The sequence below is a fragment of the Rhincodon typus genome, chromosome 8, assembly GCF_021869965.1.
Source record: "Rhincodon typus isolate 14 chromosome 8, sRhiTyp1.1, whole genome shotgun sequence".
NCBI lineage: Eukaryota > Metazoa > Chordata > Chondrichthyes > Orectolobiformes > Rhincodontidae > Rhincodon > Rhincodon typus.
Window position 1 is genome coordinate 62,817,378 of NC_063339.1, and position 22,415 is coordinate 62,839,792.

The following is a 22,415-nucleotide window of genomic DNA, read 5'->3' on the forward strand; positions in this document are numbered from 1 at the left end:
GAAAACACAAATCTTAAAAATTCAGAAATATTCGATTTTGTCTTTCCAAATGAAAATGTAGTGTTTGAAAGTGTATCCTCCTTGTGGAACATCAGGTAGAATTACTCCTGACCTGGGCTTCAGCATCAAAATTGTCACCCAGGAATCGCTGCTCCCCTCATAACTCCATGGCTATTTGTTTCTGTACTTCCAAAAACATTTATTTAACTCTTAAACAGAAAAATGCTTTCATCATAATCCTATTTTAATATTATAATTTTGTTGGGATAAAAAAGGCAATCCAACAAATGCGTCCCTAATATGAAAATTTGTCCATGTTCTTCAAAAGTTGCATTGCATTGACTGATTGGTTATCAACTAGGGTTTGATGAATGCAAATATGGATCATATCTAGCTAACGTATGAACATATGAAAGAGGAACAGAAATAGACCACTTGGCCTCTCAAACCTGCTCTGACGTTCAACAAGATCGTGGCTGATTTGTTTGTGTTTTGAATTTGACATTCTCATCTATCTCAATAATCCTGATTTCCCTGCCTAATAGGAATATATCCACCTCTGTCTTAAAAATATTCAGGACCCCACTTCTACCACTTTGGAAGCAGAGAGTTCCAAAGTTGGCCAATCCTCTGAGAGAAAACAAAATATTCTAATCACTATCATGAAAGGACAATCCCTAATTTTAAAAGTTTCTCCCAATTCTGGACTGGTTCAAGAGGGGAAACATCCTTATCGACCTTGTCAAGATTATTCAGGATTTGCTTTTTTTAATATTTATTTCTGAAATGTGGCTGTTGCTGGCTAGCCATCCCGTTGCGCATTGCTAATTGCCCAGAGGGCATTTAAGAGTCAACAATATTGCAGTAGGTTGGGAGTCATGTGTAGCAGACCAAGTAAGGATGGAAGTTTCCTTCCCCGAAGGATATTGGTGAACTAGGCGGGTTTTTTTTTCCTGACCATCAACAATGGTTTCATTGGTCATCATTAGACTGTTAATTCCAGATTTTTCTTGAATTAAAATTCCACCATTTGCTGTTGTGGATTTCAAAGCCAGTTTCTGCAGACATTACCTGGTCTCTGAATTAACAGTTTAGCAATAATATCACTACGTCATCACCTCCCTGTGCACTTAAATCAAAGCACCCCTCACTCCTTTTTCTTTAGAACTGATTTGAGGCCCATTGTTTCATCCTAATTTTGATAGTAAAATATTTACATGAAGAGGTGTGATTACTCAGCAAAATGTTATTGTTATTCCCTGTCTCTAAGATAACTTTCAATAAAATGGCATAAAATGTCAAATTCTGTTGTTCTTTGTAGTGTCAAGCGATGTAATTGTTTCATGATTTGGGGAGGAGATATTGTCGACAGTTCAAAGGGAACAAACAGCAGTGGTACTGACCTTGAAATTGGATGTTTCATTGATCTAGCAACAGGCCAGTTAACATTCACAGCAAATGGAAAGGACCTTAGTACTCACTACCAGGTAAAATGGATGTCTGGTTAAATGTTAACATTTTTGGAATTTCCGTCTGTTTTACAAAACTCAAAGCTGACTGTAGGATCTCTAAAGTTATTTAATAAAAAGGGTGAGAATGAAGAAAGCTCATATTTAGAACAACCAGGCCCTTTGACCTGGTCTGCTTTTCACGAAGATCGTAACTGATCTTTGACCTCAACTCTGACCTTTTGCACTATTCCCATATCCCTTGATTCCTTCAGTATACAGAACTCTATCAGCATTTTTTTTTTGAATATATGTAACAATTGAGCATCCACAGCTCTTTTTCCAAGATTTCACTACCTGCTAGGTGAAGAAATGTCTCTGCATCTCCGTTTTAATGTTCAATCATTATTCTGAGACTATGGCCATATATTATAGACTCATCAGCTCCAAGAAATAGATTTTCATTCCTTATCCTGTAAAAGCCCCTTAAGAAAGTTACTTGTTTAAGATTCTCTATTTCTTCTCAACACTAGGAAATTGCTCAGTCTCTTCTAGGATAGTCCCTTCACACTAGAAATCAGCCCAGTAAATATTTTTTGTGGTCCCTCTAATGTCAGATATCCTGCAGTTGGTAAGGAGACCAAAATGATGTACAATACACCAGGTATGGTCTCACCTAAGCCCTACAGTGAGAGTTCTTTATTCTTGATCCTAGCCTAAAGGAGGTGGCATGGGGCTCTGGATGACAGTCCAGCCAATGTAAAGATTGCCTCCATTATGCACCACCTAGAAAGTGCAGGCCATTGGGTTTAGGGATTTGTCAGCTTTTAGTCCCAGAAATTTCTCTAACATTTTTTTTTACTAACACTAAATGTTTAAGCTCCTCATTCTCACATCTTTAGGTTCTCACTAGTTCTGGGATTATTTTAGTATCTTCTATTGTAAAGCCAGGTACGAATGATCGACACAGATCCTCATCCAACATGCTCACTTCCCACCTTTAAAGGATGCTAGAAGATGGTTAGCGGATAAACTTTCTTCAAGGAGGCAGATTTTTATTTTTAATATGGCAATGAGGTTGCACGTTTTGGAACATTATCCGCCTCTTCCTTTCACATAATACTCTAATACATCTAATCATCTAATCTAATACTTCAAATTGTCTTATTAACATTGGTTGGATGACATTTTATGCATGGCTTTTAATTCCTTAAGAGAATGTGTATTTGTTGTATTTTGTGTATTATTTCTTCAAATGTTTGCCTTTACTTACTATCGTCACATTATTTAATCTCATTTCCAAATTCACTGTTCTTAACTTTACAACTTGTAATTTTTAAAAATAAACTTAAGACATTGGTTTTGTATATAACGAAATCATTCCCAAGGTCAATATTCCATCATATAATGATTACTCTTCCCCAGAAACTCATTTACTGGTTTTCAGTCCAAAAGTGAATGGCTGGATTTCCAGTTTTACATCACATTCGATACTGATTGTAAGTTATGAGTCAGATTTCTGATGTGCTTTAGCTCCTCATAAACTGCCATAATAGTACCCTTAAAACCCACCTTCAGAAGGAGTAGCTCAGCTATACCACATCCATGGTCTTAAAGCTCTTAATCTAGTTGTTCTGATCCAAATTGAATAAACTATAAATAAAATTGAGTTTGAATTTTTTTCATTCAAAACAGAATGGTGATTATCAAAAATTATTCCACTTGTTGCATTCTGCAACTATCAGAGAGGAAACATTTACCTACTGTGTTTAGACAGAGCCACCACCCTGTTCTTTTCTCTCTATATATTTTATAAAAGCTGAAAACCTCTAAAGATAACACAAAAATACTTTTTAAATATGTGACTATTTTTCAGATTGAACCAAGTACAAAGTTATTCCCAGCTGTTTTCATGCAGGCGACAAGTTCAAATATGTTTCAATTTGAACTCGGAAAATCAAAGGTATTTGTTTTCATGTCTATTGCTGTCATATATAAATAGGTTGTGAGGTTCTTCCTGTTGAAATCCAGTAGAATAAGATGGGTCTAATGAACAGGGTTTTCATAAAGTGGCAGTTGAAGTGTACCGATCTGCAATTTGCAGAAGGCAGTGTCAATTGATAGATCAATGCAAAAGTAATGATCGGCTAACATCCTAATTGCTTCATTTAAGAGAAAAAAATGTAGGACAGAATGAGAGACAATTTGCCAGCCAGATAAACTTGCAGAAAACTGTCATTTATGCCACCAACTCCATCTGAAGGTGCTGGAACCCCTCTCTGGTAATAATTAAAAACAATATCCTTCAGAGGCTGGTAGAGGGGTCATTTTCACAGCTCTCCACCTATTGCATGGACATCCTCAATAAATTCCCTAGAACAGGGCCAGAAAAAAGACAATCTGATGTCAGCAGGCAGACTAAGCCAACAGGTAGTGGAGTGTTGTAAAAGTTGATAACTTAATCTCCTTTTCCACCAGGATAGCAATGCCACCAAGGTATTGCAGTGCAATTTCACTGCTTTGCCGGATCTCCCAAAGTAGAAGAAACTTCAGTATGGTCGACATGGTGTGTGGCTGAGAGGGGATCTTGAAGTGTTCCTATGCATCTGCTGCCCTTGTCCTTCTCGATAATAGAAATTGGAAGATGCTGTCAAACAAGCCTTGCTCGTTGCTGCAGCTTAGTAATAGTTAAAAAGTTGTGATTTGTTGACAGACAAGCACAGTTGGTCAGGTTATTGAAATCCTCGTTAAAAATAGAATCTCATTGGTGCAAAATTGAAACTGATGCTAAACACCGAGAAGGAAGAGATGTAGTATTGTACACTTCTGTTGTATTCTACCTCACAGGACTCATATTAATATACAAATTATGATGTGGAGGATCCTCTGGAATGGTGCAGCGTTTGCACGAAAGATAATTTTGACCTGTTTCATATTTTTTCAGATTTTAAATGCTGCCAATGTGATTAGAATGCAGTCCAATGACATGCCGATCTTTTTGAGAATGTGTGCTAAAAGGTTCATTAGTTTCCAATCTCAATAGTATAGGTTACTTCAATCTTAAATTATAATGAACTAATAATGTAAGCTAATGTTGTGTTACCTTCATGTCACTGTGCATTAATGTTTCGATTTTATCTTCGGGTACAGAACGCCATGCCTTTGTCTGCTGCTATATTTAAAAGTGAAGAAAAAAATCCTATTCCACAATGTCCTCCTCGACTTGATGTTCAGATGATTACTCCTGTTCAGTGGAGTAGAATGCCTAATGACTTCCTCAAGGTCGAAACAGCGCGAATTAGTGATCACCATGGCTGGGTAGTGCAGAGCCTTGAACCATTGCAGATGATGGCATTGCATATTCCAGAAGAGAATAGGTTAGTTTACGTTGTACTGCTGAATTCCCAAAACTTCCTGTATCCACCCAGAGGGCTGTATTGGGTGATTGGTGCCAATAACACTATATTAAGCATACAACTATTTTGTACAGTTCGGTACTGCATCTGAAGCCAAAATGTACACAGGGCTGATCCTATGGTTAGAAAATCTTGACCTGATCTCCAATTCAATAAATTGATCAGTTATTTGAATATTCCCAAAGTCTCCTCTTTCCATCTCCCTCCTGTGGTTGGTTATAGTTAATGTGAACAATGATAGAGACTTCCAGCAGGTTCAGCCAGCTATTCACATTATCTGAAAATTGGAAACTCTGTGCTTAGCATGAAATTGTGTCAATATCTACTTTAAAGTCTAGGCTCATTCAGATTAATTTTGCCATTCATTGCATGTAACAGGCAAATGATGTTAGCATAAACTTGTCCACTTCAAATTGTAGAAAATGTATGTGAAAACTACATAAATGCACACTGTGCCCTAGGTTTACAGTACATGTTTCGCATAAGCCCTGATGTTCAAATAAAAATGCTTCCAGATACCACAAAAAAGTTTATGTCGCCATAGCTCAAAGATTAGCTGCAATTTGTATATGTTCATTTCAAAGAAAGGTATTTCAAAATAGCATAGAATATATTTTATAATAAACCATTGAAGTTTTAAGTCTGCTCATATGGATGAACTGCCCAATTGTTAAACATCCAAAGTCTGGTCCTTTCATATCTGTCCAATCTATCTGTTTAATCTTTCTATCCATCTATCTATGTTCATTCATGGGCTTTGGGCATTCCTAGTTGCTCATCCCCAAGACTCAACCACTTTACAGGTGGGTCTGGAATTATGTGCAGGTCAGACAGGGTAAGGATGGGAGTTTCCATTCCTAAAGGACATTAGTGAACCAGATAGGTTCTACTGACAATCGACAGCAGTTTCATGGTCATTGTTAAACTCTTAATTCCAGATTTATATTGAATTCAAATTCCACGACTTGCTATGGTGGGATTTGCATCCACATCCCCAGAAAATTAACATGATTCCCTAAATTAAGATACATAAAGACAGAAATTGCTGGAGAAACTTAACAGGTCTTGCTGCATCTGTGTCGAGAAAACAGCGTTAGCTTTTCAAGTCCAGTGGCCCTTCTTCAGAACTGACAGCAGATCCCCGGCATCGACAGTTCTTTGTTTTGTCTCTGGATTAATAGTCTAGTGGTAATACCACTAAGTTGTATGTTTGTTTAATATACCTAAAGTTAAAATTACATGTTCAGAAATATAGCAAAGAAATTCTTATAGTAAATTTATAAATAAACTTTACCTTTTTAAAATTAAGAATCTGAATTACTTTGTTTATTGCTGGCTAGCCCCTAATGTGCCAATTTAAAGCAATTTTGAAGCACCTTCACTAACTTGATGAAACAATGCACTTCACTGTTCTAATGAAATATCCTTGTCAATTAGAATTGGCATCCTGTAAAGTAGTTTTGAAATTTTAACCAAGTATTTTTTCGTATAATTTTTGAGTGTAACATTATTATCTTTGTTGACTTGCCATCAAAGCGAAAATTGATAAGTTTCAGAAAGTGGTTATTTCATGAGGTTGTTGACTTGCTCGCCGAGCTGGCTTGTTCTCGTTCAGACAATTTGTCACCATGCTAGGTGACATCATCAGTGAGGCCTCCGATGAAGCGATGTTATTCTACCCTGCTTGGAATTTATACTGTTTGGTCTATTATAGTGAGTAGTGTCATTTCCAGTTTTGATCTGTATGGGTTTGTGTATGGGGTCCAAGTCTATATGTTCGTTGATTGCATTATGGATGGAGAGGGCTCTCCACAAACATATAGAATTGAACCCTATATACAAACCCATATAGATCAAAACCGGAAATGGCACTACTCACCAAAAGGGACCGGACAGTACAAATTCCAAGCGGACTAGCATAACATCACTTCATCGGAGGCTCCACTGATTATGTCACCGAGCATGGTGACGAAATGTCTGAACGAGAACAAGCCAGCTTGTCGAGCAATTCAACAACCTCACCCACAACCCAAGCTAAAACTTTTGCCAAAACTTTAAAGTGGTTATTTCATATCCGGAAGCATTATCAATTCCACAGCTGTGAAGAAAACTGATTTAAGTACAATAGGGTGATTCCCCAAGAAAAAAAAAGAAATTGCTGGAGAAAGTCAGTAGGTCTGGCAGCATCTTTGAGAGAAAGCAGAGTTGATGTTTCGAGTCTAGTAACCGATTCTATGATTCTAACTCTTCATAAGAATTGTAGCAGACTCGAATTGTTAAATCTGCTTTCTCTCCACAGATGCTGTCAGACCTTTTGAGTTCTCCAGCAATTTCTGTTTTTATTCTAAATTTTCAGCACCTGCAGGTCTTTGTATTATTTTAGGGAGATTTCAGAATCCCACACCTTCAACACTATAACTAAATATTTCCAAGGACTATCTTGTTTGTTTACTTTAAGAGAGTTTGTGATGTCTTATTTTTGGTAATTCAGCAATTAATTACCAGAATCCAATGCAACCAGTTGGGATAGTTGAATTTAGTTTTATTACTTTGGGTCAGGTTTTGAAAATGTATTTTGTTTCTCGGCTAAATCTTAAATTATTGTCTTCTTTGAACTTTACAGGTGTATAGATATTCTAGAACTAGCTGAAAATCAAGAGCTCATGAAGTTCCATTACCACACTGTCAAACTGTACTGTGCCCTCTGTGCTGTGGGTAATAATCGTGTTGCTCATGCACTTTGCAGTCACATTGATCAATCTCAACTTCTGTTTACAATTGAGAACAAATATCTGCCAGGACTTCTACGTGGTGGATTCTATGACCTCCTCTTGAGTATGCACCTAGAATCAGCAAAAGAAGCCAGATTAATTATGAACAATGAATTCATAATTCCAGTAACTGATGAAACAAGGAGCATAACATTGTTTCCAGATAAAAGTCGGACCTATGGATATCCTGGAGTTGGGCTCAGTACCTGCTTAAGACCCCGATTAAATTTCTCAATGCCATGTTTCGTCACCACCAGTGAGAATAAGCAACAATATAGTCCAAAGCTACCATTTGAAATTCTGAAGGTGAAAGCAATTGAAATGCTCACTGAAGCTGTCACAGGTGGTGGGCCACACATTAGAGATCCAGTTGGGGGCAGTGTTAAGTTTCAACTTGTTCCCATCCTCAAGTTGGTTAAAACCATGCTGATCACTGGCATGTTTGATGATAATGATGTCCAAAAGATCCTGGTTCTGATCGACTCTGACTTGTTTGGTGAACACCAAGAAAAGACAGTGGAAGAGAATAAAACAGAAAAGGAAATGGCCACCAGAAATGAAGAAAAGTCTGTAGAGGCAGGTGAAGAAACGACACCAGCAGCTCAGTCGTGTTTAAAAGGATTACTGGAAAAGAGCTTACCAGAATCTGTGAAACTTCAGGTATAAAACTATGTAGCAATTCAGTTCAATGCCATTTTCTCCACCATGTGGCAATTTTATGCAACTGCATAATTAATCATTTATTAGAAGACATTGTGTCATACTGATGGGAAGTTAGGGGCACTGAGATATGCCCACAATATAAGTAAGTTGATATTTGCTACAATGGTCTTCCCTTAAAAATAAAGCTAAATAAAATGGCTTTTTAATGGAAGTCCATTCGTACAAAAGTTATCAACTAAGTAAAGGTAATGGTCATTTGATAATAATTGAATTAATTGAACAGATTTATAAATTTAGGGGCATTTAATCCAGTGAAGATTCCCTTACATTGATTATGAGCAGATAAACTAGTCTTCAACCAAAATTTGTTGAACAAGAAGAGGTAGTTGAACGAGATGTCGTAAAATTGATTAACTTAGAAAATATAACTGGACTTTTCAAAAATATATTACATAACAATACAAATAAAAAAGGAGGTGGTCTTGTAACTTGTTTTAAGGTTTGTGTAAAATTTATTCACAAACTAATCGCAAGGAATGAGTGTGCATAAATTGTCATCTATGAAGATGGATAACACTAGAAAGTAATTTATTTGAGAAAAAGGCCAAGAGCAGAAAAGTGGCAGAATGTACAAATCAGCGGAATGCACTTAGAAAACAGAGGTAGGATTAATTAGAGTCACTGTGGATTTATGAAAGGGAAATTGTGCTTGGTAAGTCTACTGGAAGTTTTCAAGGATGTAACTAGTTGAGCTGGTCAGGAGAAGCCAGTGAATGTGGTTTACTTGTCCATCCAGAAGACTTTCAATACGGACCCACATGAGAGATTGGCATGTAAAATTAAAGAAGATGGGATTGGTGATTATGTGCAGACATGGATAGAGAACTAGTTGGCAGATAAGAAACAGAATAGTGATTAATGGGGTACTACAGGGATAAGTGCTCGAACACTGACTATTCACTATATATATGAGATGAGGGAACTGAATGTAATACCTCCAAATTTGCAGATGACAAAGCCGAGTGGGAAGGTGAGCTGAGGTGGGTGCAGATTTCAATGTGATTTGGTCAAGTTGAGTGAGTGGGCAAATTCATGGCAAATGAAGTATAGCATGGATAAAAGTGAGATTATCCACTTTGGTATCAAAAACGGGAAGACAGGTTATTGTCTGAACGATAATAGATTGTGAAAGGGAGAGATGCAATGAGACCCGGGTGTCACTAACAGTCACTAACAATAAGTATGCAAATGCAGCAGGTGGTGAAGAAGGCAAATGGTATGTTGGCTTTCACAGTGAGGTGATTCAAGTACAAGAGCAGGGATGTCTCGCTGCTATTGTACAGGGCCTTGGTGAGACCACCTCTGGAGTGTTGTGTGCAGTTTTTGTCTCTTTATCTCAGGAAGGATGTTCTGGCTATGGAGGCAATGCAGCAAAGGTTTTCCAGACTCATTCCTGGGATGGAAGAACTGACATACGAACAGAGACTGGATTGGTTAGGACTATATTCTTTGGTGTTTAGAAGAATGACAGGACATCACATAGAAACCTATGAGATTCTAACAGGATTAGACAGAGTAAAGGCAGAAAGGATGTTCCCAATGACTGGGACATCCAGATCCAGAGCTCCCAGTCTAAGTATATGGGATAGGCCATTTAGGACTGGAATGAGGTGAAATTTCTTCACCTAGAGAGTGGTGAACCTGTGGAATTCTCTGCCACAGAAAGCATTTGAGCACTAAAACATTGAAAGCATTCAAGAAGGAGTTAGATATAGTTCTTAGGGCTAAAGGGACATGGTGTAAAAGTGGGAACAGGGTTCTGAGTAGGATAATCAACTGTGAGCATAATGAATGAGGTGGAGTAGGCTCGAAGGGTCAAATAGCCTATTCCTTCTATTTGCTACGTTTTAATGACAGCGAATCAGTGGAGAAACAAGGGAAAGACAAGAGTAGCGTTTATCATAAAACCGGTAAAGAGTGCAAGACTTGAACATGTTCCTTTTGTTTGCAGAGAATGGACTCCTGCAAATGCTGTACAATGCTTACTAGCTCCAATCATTATCTTAAAGGGTTGTTAGTGTAGCTATTAGAACATTCAGGATTGTTCAGCAACTGTTACCTAATTGTGGAATTGCACCAAAGCAGTGGACGTTTTGTTTTGGGTTTTGCAATCACTGGTTACTTGAATACAGTCTGGGTGCTGTCTGTTACAAACAGCCAGAGAAACCTGTGGCATGGTTTGATTTGATCAATCAGTTTTTGGAATGTATGGCTTGAGGACTGGTCTCTGTGTGTGAATGTATGTCATGTGTACCAGGCATGATTGAGCTTTGTTACAAATTCAACTGATAAATGGGTTGTTTGTGTAGCTATTCTTTGGATTCATAGAATCCTTACAGTGTGAAAACAGGCCACTTGGCCCAACAAGTCCACAGCAACTGTCCAAAGAGCATCCCACCCAGACTCACCCCCCTTTTCCTAACACTATGACCCTGCATTTCCCATGTCTAATCCACTGAACCTACAGATCCCTAAATACTAGGGGCAATTTAGCATGGCCAATCCACCTAACCTGCACATCTTTGGACTGTGGGGTAAGCGCGGGATATCCTAAAGAGGATTAATCAGTCACAGAAGTGGCTACCCAAAGACACCTCTTTCCAAACACAGTGTCTGTTGAATGACCTTCATAAACCTTCATCTCTGTTCAGATACTTGACTGAGAACGCCGGGGGTCATAGCCCTATCCATGTCACCAGTTGTCCATCACCACAGGTCATGGCAGATGGACCCAAGGAAGAGGCCTGCCTGTGACTCGTTGCATGTGGAGACCTTGTGACACTATCATTGTCCACATGATCTTGTTGGTTTTGATGATATTTTGAACCAAAATGACAAGATCCATCTTGCTGCTACTCTCCCCCTTGCAGTTGATGAGACACGCAGTCTTCCTTCGATGTTGTGACATTGTGAAATATTTGGACCATGCTTTGTCTGAGGTCCCCCTCTGACTGTGACACTATAGGTTGCCATAGCAGAAGCAAAGAGCTCCAGTGGCATTGCTCAAGGCACCATCTCTCAAGATGGAGACCCATGGAGGGGAATGCCCTTCACTTGGATGACCTTAATATATAATTAACATCAGCATATTCTTTCTGCTCCTAGGACAAGCTACATTTAGTTTTGCAAAACTTAAAAGTAAATAAGGAACAAAATTTTGATTTTGTTCAATTAAGCAGATACTTGAGAAACTCATGGATATATGTGTGTGTGTTTGTTTATTTAAAAATGTATCTATCTACTTATTTATCTACTAATTGATCTCTTACACAAAAACATAATTTATTTTGTTTTTCAGATGTGTGAATTACTGCACTACTTCTGTGATTGTGAACTTCGACATCGAGTTGAGGCCATTGTTTCTTTCGCAGACAAGTTTGTTGCAAGGCTACAGAGGAACCAGAAGTTTCGGTACGATGAACTAATGCTAGCCTTCAACATGTCTGCAGCCTTAACTGCCAAGAAGTCTAAAGAGTTCCGTTCACCTCCTCAGGAACAGGTAACATCTATCATTAAAGGAGAGGTGTTGGTGTAGTAGTAATGTCATTGGATCAGTAGTCCAGAGGTCCAGGTTAATGTGCTGGGCATATGGGTGTAAACCCTATCATTGGCAGGAATTTAAAGAATTAAATTCAGAACAAGTCTGGAATTGAAAAAGCTAATCTCAGTAACAGTGTTTTTTTCAATAGACTTAAAAACACATTAGGCTCTCTTTAACAAATTAAATCTGCTTTCGTTATCCAATCTGGCCTACATGTAACTCAAGACCCATAGCAATGTAGTGATTCTTAACTGCCCTCTGAAATAGCCAAGTAAGTCACATGGTTCAAGCACAATTCAGGATGAATGCCAAATGCTGGCATTGCCAATGGTGCCCACACCCCATGAAAGAATAATAAAAATAATGGGATCAATGGAACTTACTTCATAGCATTCCCATCATTGACATCCTTTACCTTGATAGTAGTGCTACAAGGTAAATAGGTCAATGCTGTTTCCTCTCTAGAATCCAAAACCAGCCTTCCTTAGTTAACAGGAAAGTTCTAGTAACTGGGAAGTTTTTAATTCAATCCATTCAGAATGTGTACACTTCCACAGCAATGCAAAGTAATTCTGAGTATGCTTCAACACAAAAAAGACAGTTTATCCATTGTCTTCTGAAGCACTGAGCATCTACCTCCTTTTAAGAGGACTCCTTACATCATTTTCAATATGCATAGTGTTGTGGATTTTCCAGCGGACAGTTATTCATTCGCAATTTATTACAATCTGAAAGGGTGGTGGGAACAAATTCAATAAGAACTTTCTGATGTAAATTGTCTAAGTACTGGGCTGTACTTGTGGCCAGCATTGATAGTTGTACCTGTTGAGTTTCTGGTCCATGATAATTGGATAGCTGTGTACTTTTGTTTTGTTCATGGGATGTGGGCATACTTGACGCAGCCAACATTTGTTGCTCCTCGCTACTTTTCATGACAAGGGTTATATAATCCCAGTTGATGGCAATGCTGAACAAGTCAAATCCCAGATTGAAATCTGGCTTGATAGGTCATTAATTAATTTTTAGAGCTTGGTTACCAGGGTGGTCAGTTAATGAAACATATTTATTTGAGGCTGCAAGTATTCTTTAACAATAGAATTTAGGTTTATTCAGCATAAACTATAAATACTTATATGAATGACAGTTTTAAAGGATCTTAACGTAAATAGCAAAGCAAAGTTTCAACCTACTTGCCAGCAATCTCCAGTACAGATACTCAAATCCAAGAGAATAGCCCTCATAGTTCAATGCTTTAAATTTTTACTTAACTGACTATGTCCACTTTTCCCTCTGGGACTACAGGGGCAGTTTTACAGAGTTTTTCCAATTCTGCTGGCCTGAACTTCCTTTCAGTTCTGAGGCCCTAAACCAGTTGTCAGTTCAGATAACTTGAGAACTATATAATGGGAAACTTCACAAACTAAAACACTTCTGCAATGGTTACTGTTCTTCTAAATTATTTCTTTGCTGTTCTGATGGGCGGAAACTTTTATTCTGAACTAAATTCTTGACTGAAGTAATAGCTCTAGAATATTTTTTTCTTTTCTGTTTGTCATAAGCTCAGCTGTACAAAACTTACTCAATTAAGCTACAGGCATCCTGCTAGGCATTTGAGTAAATCACATGCTTTATCAGAGATTAGATGTTTAGGTCACTGAACAAATGACTTCTTTCTTTTTTAAAAGCATATTACTTTCACAGGACTGAAACTAAAATCTCTCTCCCACTATTTAAAAATCCAAATCCTAAAACTGATATTATATACATATATTATGACAAGGTAATGGTGAACCACTTTTTTGATTAATTACACTGTTTAGTTTAGGTGCACCCACAATATTGTTAGGGAGGGAGTTCCAGGATTTAAATCCAGTGACATTCATGACACACTGATTGTGCCAATTCAGAACTATATGTGGTTAGGAGAGAAACTTGCAGATAGCAGTGTTGGATTTTGTCAATGGTCAGGGAAAGGAGTTAGTGAATGTGAGTAAGGCAGTTGAGACCCAGCTTTACCAAATATACAATAGATTTGAGGGTTTATTTTTGGCTTGTGTGAATGGGAGTGAGAGCCACAAGTGGGTGATCTAAGTGATCATGGCACCATGGTACAAGAAGCCATTCTGGTGGGCAGGCAAAAAAAAAGGAATGTAGTGGTAGTTGGGGACAGTATAGAAGGGGAAATGGACAGTTTTCTCTGTAGCAAGGAGTAAGAGTACATTAGGCTGTATTGGTTGCCTGGTGCCAGAAGTTAGGTTATCTGATTAGAGCTGGAGAGGAATCTACAGCGGGGGGAAAGGGGAGCGAATCCAGTTGTCATTGTCAATGAAGCTAGCAATAGGATATACAGATTAAGAGAAGGTATTTTGCATAGTGAGTATGAGAGCAAGGTATCGAATTAAGAAGCAGAATCTCAAAGATAGTAATTGCCATATTATTAGCTGAGCAACATGTAATTTGCCATAGGGCAAATAAGATTAGAGAAGTGAATGTGTGGCTGAAAGACTAGCAGTGATGTGACTGGGCTAGTAATCCAGAAGCTCAGGCCAATTCTCTAGTACATGGGTTCAAATCCCACTGTGGTCAAAGGTGAAATTTGAATCCAGTGACTAAATTAGGGATATAAAGCTAAGTCTTAGCGATGGTACTCATGAATTTAAATTAAGAATTGATCAATAGAGATGTAGTAGCAGACATTTCAGGGAATACTTCAGAATACACAGAATAGATGTATACTAACAAGAAAAGAATTCTAAAGAGAGAATCCACAATCATTGGTGATCTAAAAATAAAATTAACATGTGTATCAATTTAAAAAGTATATAATTATGCAAAGATGGGTGCACGTCCGATTATTGGACAGAGTATTTAAAAGAAAGCAAAGAATGAATGAAAGGTTCATGGGGGGTCGGAGTTCACATGAGAGAAAGCTATCTAGAAATATAAAAACAGATAGAAAAGGCTTCTATAGATACATAACAAAAGAAAGAGTTATAATGTGCATTGATCCTATAGAAAGTGAGGATTGGGAATTAATAATGGAAACTAAAGAAATGGCAAATGACTTGAATAGATATTTTGAAAGGTATTCATTGTAGAGAATACAAGTAGCATGTCAGAAATAGCTGTAAATTGGAAAATGGAAGGGAGAGCAGAACTTGAAAATATAATCACCAGAAAGCTGATACCAAGTAAATGGTTGAAGTTGTAGGCTGACAGGTTCCCAGGCCCTAATGGACTTCATTGTAAAGTTTTAAAAGAAGTGGATAATGAGTTCATTTTTAACATTGGTTTTAATTTTCCAAATTTCCCTTGACTTAGGGAAAGCTCTGTTAGATTGGAAATATTGATAATAACCCTTCTAATTCAAGTAAAGGATGGAACAACAAGCAGGAATTTACAGGCAAGTTAACTTAACATGTGCCAGAGGGAAGATGTTATTCCTAAAAGCATTATAGCAGGACACTTAGAAAAATTCAAGGTAATCAGGCCAAGTCAGCACAGTTTTGTGAAAAGGAAATTACATTTAAGCAAACTTATTGGACTGCTTTGAATAAGTGATATTTTGTGTATAAAAGCAAACCAGTGGATGTATTGTGCGTAGACTTCCAAAAGGCAATTGATAAGATGCTGTATCCAAGGTTACGGTGGAAAATAAAAGTTCTTGGTTTAGGGAGTGACATATTGACTTGGGCAGAAGATTGGCTAGCTAATAACAAACAGAGTTTGCATTTATATGTTATTTTCTGGTTGACAGGATGTAACGAGTGGTATACCACACAGATCAGTGCAGGGGTTTAAACTTTTTGTAATTTATAGAAACTAATTGGTCAAAGGGAATGATGCTATGGTTGCAAAATTTGCTGATGATGGGGAGGTAAGAAAGTAATTGTGAAGAAAATATATGAGGCTACAAAATGATATAGATAAATTAAGTGAGTGGGAAAAGATCTGCTAAATGGAATATAATGTGAGCACGTGTGCATTTGGCAATTTTGGCAAGTGGGATAAAAATGCATGTTATATAAATAATTAGCAATTGCAGACCATGAATCATAGAAGGTTAGTACACAGGTACAGCAAGTCATTATGAAGCTGATAGAATGTTATTGTTCACTGAGAGGGAATTTCAATTCAAAGTAGAAAGGGTATGCTTCAGTTACATAGAGCATTGGTGAGACCATATCTGGAGTACTGTGTACAGTATTGGTATCCTTATTTAAGGAAGAATGTGAAAGTTTTGGAAGCAGTTCACAGAAGGGTATCTAGTCAAACAGGAGGCTGGAAGAACACAGCAAACCAGGCAGCAACTGGAGGAAAGGACCAGTCAATGTTTTCGGGTATTACTCTTCTTCAGGACTGGATGTTGTGGTGGGGGAGCTGCAGATAAAGTGGAGGGAGGGGTAGAAGTGGAATGGTGGTGATAGGTGGACACTGGTAGAAGGTACAACTTGGTTGGTTGATGGACGGATGAATTCTGTTGGTGGCTGGAAGGGAGGGTCAGAAGGTGGAATGGAAGGGAGAATTGGGGCTGGAAGGGGAGCCGGGGATGGGTGGGAAGGTTATTTGAAATTGGCAAACTCAATGTTGAGTTCTTCAGACTGTAGGATGCCCAGGTGGAAGATCAGGTATTGTTCTTCAAATTTAGATTTAATGACATGGTAGGGTACAGGGTAGTGTGTGTGGTGCATGTATTGGCATGAATCAGCAATTAGTTAGCATAAGGAGCATAAAGACCCAGAAGGGTGAGCAGAAAATCATAGATTAGCATGGAGCATATAGCAAAAAATGTGGCTTGGGTACAAGGGCATGGATTGGCATAGAAAATGTGAAAGGCTCGGATATATAGGCTGAGATGGCATGATTGCTTTTGGGGATGAAGTTGTGTGAGGGGCAAAGAATGAAAGAGCCCCTATTTTTAAACAGAGATGATTTACTCTGGATTTTCCAGCAAGAAGAAACATCCTCAAAATATCCATCCTGTCAAGACTCCTTAGAATCCTTTATATTTCAGTCAAGTTACCTCTTAACTCCATTAAAATCCAGCAGACACCAGCCTAGCCAGCACAACATTTTGTCATAACACAACTCCTCCTATTCTAGGTATTTGTCTAGACAGAGACAAAAAAAAACTGCAGATGCTGGAATCCAAGATAGACAAATAGGAGACTCCAGGACCTATGCAAAGATGAAATAAAATGAAGTTTTAAGTGTCTAATGCAGACATTGCTGCGTTACAAGAAAAATGTCTTATTCATTTAAAAAAAATGTATTTACATTCCCTTTCATGCATTCTGTCTAATAAAAACAAGCATTGGAATAAATTGTCCCACTTCAAAGATTCTACAACCACATGAAGTTAAATGACAGATTCCCTTTTTTGACAGTGGAAGGTTGTCAAATCAGTCATGCATAATTAATACAGTGATGGATTATGGCTTATGGCAACAGACATAGTGAAGTAGCAAGCAGTGACTTTTTTTTTAAACAATCCAATGTTTTATATTTTCATATGTTTATATGGCAGGTGTTTTGAATGTCTTGACAGCTCAGCTGTTCCTTTTAACAGCCTTTTTACACAATTGACAGTTGTTGTACATTTCTTCTTTAGCATTCCAATGAACCTCAGCTCCAACACATTCATGGCACTTTTAACAATCCCAAGCATCCCCTGACCTTTCTCAAAGGGCAACTTGCCTCTCTCAAAAGTCATCAGGTCTCCTCCAAAGACACCACATCCAAAGGGCTGCCATATCTCTCCAAAATCGCACTCTACCTATCCAAATGAATTCACAAAGTTCAAAGAAATGTCTAGCAAGTCGAATCTCCACAGTTCATGTTTTATACACCTACGTCACCAAAATCACATAAGTGAAGGCAACTATTGATTTATGTAGGCAACTACCTCAGTAAGATGCCGAAGCCCGAAAAGTGACTTGCTTCCCTTCCCGTCTTCACAAAATTGGTAGATACTGTATTTGGATGCGGGATTTCCGATTTTCAGCCATATCCACCATTTTCAGATGGTAGAGAGACTCTTCTGGAAAATCTAGGCCCAAGTGTTCACTAATTTTTTTTTAAACAAAATTACAAATGTTAATTCAATGAAAGATGAAAAGGATAATAGTTTTCCATTTTCAGAAGGTCAGTAATCTCAAAATAAATTGTATTTGCATGGGACATGAAAAAAGGCAAATTTACGAAAATAAATTGTGTTCTTACACAAATTATGCAATGACAGATTAGGAGCTGTACCTTAATGGCTTTTACTTCATTTCTTACTTTCCTTTATACTGCCAACAGATATAGCATGTTTGTTGCATTGCAATGTCCTTGCACAGTAATAGGTATAAAAGACCATATTAGTACCATTTATTGTACCCCGGACTCTCAGGTAACATGAAAATATATTCTGCACCCACTTTCCTTTAATATTGAGTTGTAATATTTTCTTACAGATTAACATGTTGCTGAACTTTAGGAATGATGATGCTTCCACTTGCCCAGATGATATGCGTGAAGAATTATGTGACTTCCATGATGACCTTCAAACACATTGCGGTGAGTAATGAAATACTGAGGTCCCAGGGTATGGCATTTCAACTGCTTGGAGTTGAGCCACGTAATGGTAGTTATTTATAGAGATAGGTATTATTACTGTGCCTCCTTCCAAATGACTGAATTAATGAATTTTTGTTGTGGGAATAATCAACAAATGACATAAAGAAAATAACTACCAAAAAGATTAAAAGTAACAGTGAAATAAAGTGCAGAATGTAGCTGTATATTTCATTGAGAGGATTAACTTTTACATTTAATATCAAAATCAGTGAGTCCATGTATAAGCTTTTCATCAGGTTACACATTACTGAGTGATTCATCTTGATAATAACTGCTCAATTAACTTGTCAAGCAGAACACCTTGTGGAATTAGTTGGGGTTAATGAAGGAATCAGGGCAAATATGAAGGAGGAAATACTGCCAACAGAAATAGCATGTTTGCTGCTTTGCAATACACTTACACAGTGATAGTTTTAATAGACCATGTTAGTATCATCTAATGTACCTTGGGCTCTCAGGAAACTTACCATGTAGAAATATATTATGCATGCTCTTCAGCGGCTGCCTCCTATCTAAAAAGAAAATTCTCAGGTATTTCCATTGTAAGCATAGTCTCTGTCAGTTTTCTTATATCTCTGGACAGCAAACTGGCTGTGTATCTTATGACCTTCTGGAATCAGCCTGATAGAAGTGGCAACACAGACAGGAAGAACTCTTTTAGTTGTTTAAATTGTCCAGAGGTCCCTAAAGCAGATGGTGGTGTGGATGGATTACATTTAAGATCCTTTCATACCATAGTTGGAATCTTGAAAACTCCAGGCAAAGTTGATGGTTCCATAACTGCATTCTGAGGTATAATTGCCCTTCCATGTGGTGCTCCCTCTTTATATTGTTATTCTCATTGAACTTATTCACGGTATTTTGTTGGTTGTAAACAGTAATGAATGCCATCAGAATGCCTAAAATGTAAAACAAAAATTTTTGCAAAGAAATTAAAAATCAAAAGGCAAAATGAAATATAAAATTCTCTAGTACTGTAGCATGAAATCATAAAAGAAGTTTTAAGATCAAATATGCAAAAACAGAGACAATTTTCAAATGGATGCATGTTTGCATTCAAAATATGGATCGTCCCTGACTCGACTCTGAGTCATGGAAGGTGTTGTTAGAACATTTTGGTTACATGAGACAATGAGAGAAACAAGGTTGGTTTCCTTAAGAATGTGTTTCAATTAAAATAGAACATAGAATCACAGAATATAGTGCAATAGAGGCTGTACAGACCATCGATTCTGCACCCACCCTCTGAACAGCATCCCACCCAGACCCACCCCCACCCTATCCCTGTAACCCAGCACTGCTTCATTGCAAACTTGAGCACCTCACATTCTCTGAATTCGGAGGTGCTCACACCTCATGTTCTCTGAACTCAGGAGTCTGATTGCTGTGGCTCCTCTGAACTTGGTAGTGCCAGTATTCCATGCCCAGGAGTGTTCTCTGAAAGCTTTAACGTTAGCTGTGAGCTTTGAAGCCTGCATGACAATGACCGAATCAAAGTACACAATGCAAAACAAATTGTCCTACTTCAGGCAGGATCAGCTTACACATTCCATGCAGATCATTCGTTGTTTCTTGTCCTCTAAAGAGACCCATCAGAAAACCAATCCTACCTGCATGTCCTGCAAATAAATGCTGTCTTTGCTCTCTAACAGGTCGAGTTAAATCACTCGCCTGAAACGCAGCCAGCTTAAACTACCACTTAGCAACCCATTCAAAGAATTAAAGTCTCGAAGACCAAATTTTTTCAAGACATCAGTGCTGCTTCCTGAGCACAAGTGGGTCTCCTAACAGCTCTCATGCACTGGAAATGATACACGAAAGAGATTATAATTTCTGATTGATTGCTCACGTTCCCTTTCAATTCCTGTATGCAGCTCTTCTAGTTGTTCTCTGTTTGGTCTGACTTCTGAGTCCATTTTCAGGACACATTTAGGACGACTCTTAGAATGTTTACCAATATGCTGGAGATGGAGCATAGTCATATTCCAAATCTAGTTTGTCTATGGTGTGCTAAACATTAACAGCCCATTAACAGGTTGTAGTAATTTTAATACAGGAACATTATAGGCGTGTGAAATAGACCCGGAGAGTTATTTATACCCTTCCTGAGGATGTAATCAACCGTTACTAAGCCAAAAATTTTTAATGTCTGTTATAGAAGGACTTTTGTAGGTTACTAAGATATAGTAGTCTCATCCGAGTGTACGGTTACCTAATCTATTTACAATTTAGTGAAGTATCCAACATTTTGACTGTTTTGTACTTGGTTTATTTATAATCTTGTGGTCATACAGGAAAGTCACCAAATGAAAAAGCAAAATTGTTCAGAAAGTGAAGATTGCCTACTGTTCCATTGTTACAGCTATTGGTGAAAATCTGTCAATTCTATGACTGGGTTGTTCACAGTTCAATCATGCCTCTGTACCAGTTGATTCAAGGCTTTGCTGTAATTGAGAAATGGTGAAGTCACAAGAACATAACAACCTGTATCTGAAGGCCAGAATGAGTGTGTCAATCATGGAGGAGCCATTGTCCCTTATGCTGACTTTGATACAATGTCCAATATAAATGGCATATATCCAGATCTCTCTCATCAAGCAATCCCTTTAACTCAATTAAATATGGATTCTAAATGGTACTTTTTAAAGTAAAGTTTTCCCAAGCTTTCTATTTGACGATATCTCAGTCAATTCAAGTCAACTTGCCAATCAATCAGCATCTGTTACTCTGGTAATATAAGTGGTTGTGATCATCTGAAATTTGTTATTTTTGTAGTTGTCCGGATGAGTGCAGGTGAAAAGTTTTAGCAATATGCCCCTTTTTCAAGCAATATTCAAATTCTGTTCCGATTGAATTAAATTTTGTTGTGATTCAATCTCATCAATACACATCTTGAAACATTTGTTCGAATTCATTCTGAAATTTAACTAAACAGGGGCCAATGTTGTGGAATATAAGTTGAAAAACTGGTGTGGTGAGGTGGAGGTGATGAGATAAATAAAGAATATTTGAATTTGAAATAGTCACATGTTCTTCAAGCTGTTTTATTCTTTTTGACTTCTTGCTGTCGTCTGAATTTTATGACCAAGTTGATGACTTCTTTTTTTATATATACCTGTAAGGGATTATGAGCTGAATGGCACGATGGCTCAGTGGTTAGCACTGCTGCCTCACAGCAGCAGGGACCTGGATTTGCTTCCACCCTCAGGTGATTGTCTGCGTGGAGTTTGCACATCTCCCCATGACTGCATGGGTTTCCTCTGGGTGCTCTGGTTTCCTCTCACAGTCCGAAGATGTGCAGGTTAGGTGGATTGATCATGCTAAAATTGCCCATGGTGTCCAGGGATGTACAGGCTAGGTGAGTTAGTGATGGGAGATGCAGGGATGGGGTAAGGGGTGGCTCTGGATGGGATGTTCTTCAGGGAGTCAGTGTGGACTCAATGGGCCAAATGGTCTGCTTCCACACTGTAGGGATTCTAGGATTTTATGTTTCTATGAACCGTATTGTTCTGACAGTGTGTTCTGATTTTAGGCATTCCATACGAAGAAGTGGAGGAAGAAGACAAAGATGAATCTCTGATGGGCAAGTTACTTTACCTAGTGCATAAAATCAAAGGAAAGCCAAAGAAAGTCGAAGAAACTCCAAGTGAGGAGGAAGAAAAAGCGCCCAGTAAGTGCCAACATTGTTAACTGAAATAACATGAATTTTATGGACAATCCATTTCAAAACCTTTATTTCAGAAGAGTAGCAGCCTAGTTAATTGCAATAGGATTTTTTTAATGGAAGTTATATATTAAAGTGTATTTAATCACATCAAATAAACTGAGCGTGAAGTACAGCAAGCAGCATCATAGGAGCAGAAAGGCTGACGTTTCGGGCCTAGACCCTTCAGGG

At 38.0% G+C, this 22,415-nt stretch overlaps 1 protein-coding gene across 1 annotated transcript in view; it reads left to right on the forward strand.

The window, feature by feature from the left end:
- Positions 1-22,415, forward strand: part of ryr3 (ryanodine receptor 3) — a 363,324-nt gene that overhangs the window by 199,954 nt on the left and 140,955 nt on the right. Inside the window, exons 32-38 of the mRNA XM_048600437.1 lie at positions 1,322-1,487; positions 3,325-3,411; positions 4,599-4,825; positions 7,488-8,295; positions 11,657-11,857; positions 18,358-18,460; positions 22,053-22,190. Of these exons, the coding sequence (XP_048456394.1) occupies positions 1,322-1,487; positions 3,325-3,411; positions 4,599-4,825; positions 7,488-8,295; positions 11,657-11,857; positions 18,358-18,460; positions 22,053-22,190 (1,730 nt within the window). The remainder of the gene's footprint in view (positions 1-1,321; positions 1,488-3,324; positions 3,412-4,598; positions 4,826-7,487; positions 8,296-11,656; positions 11,858-18,357; positions 18,461-22,052; positions 22,191-22,415) is intronic.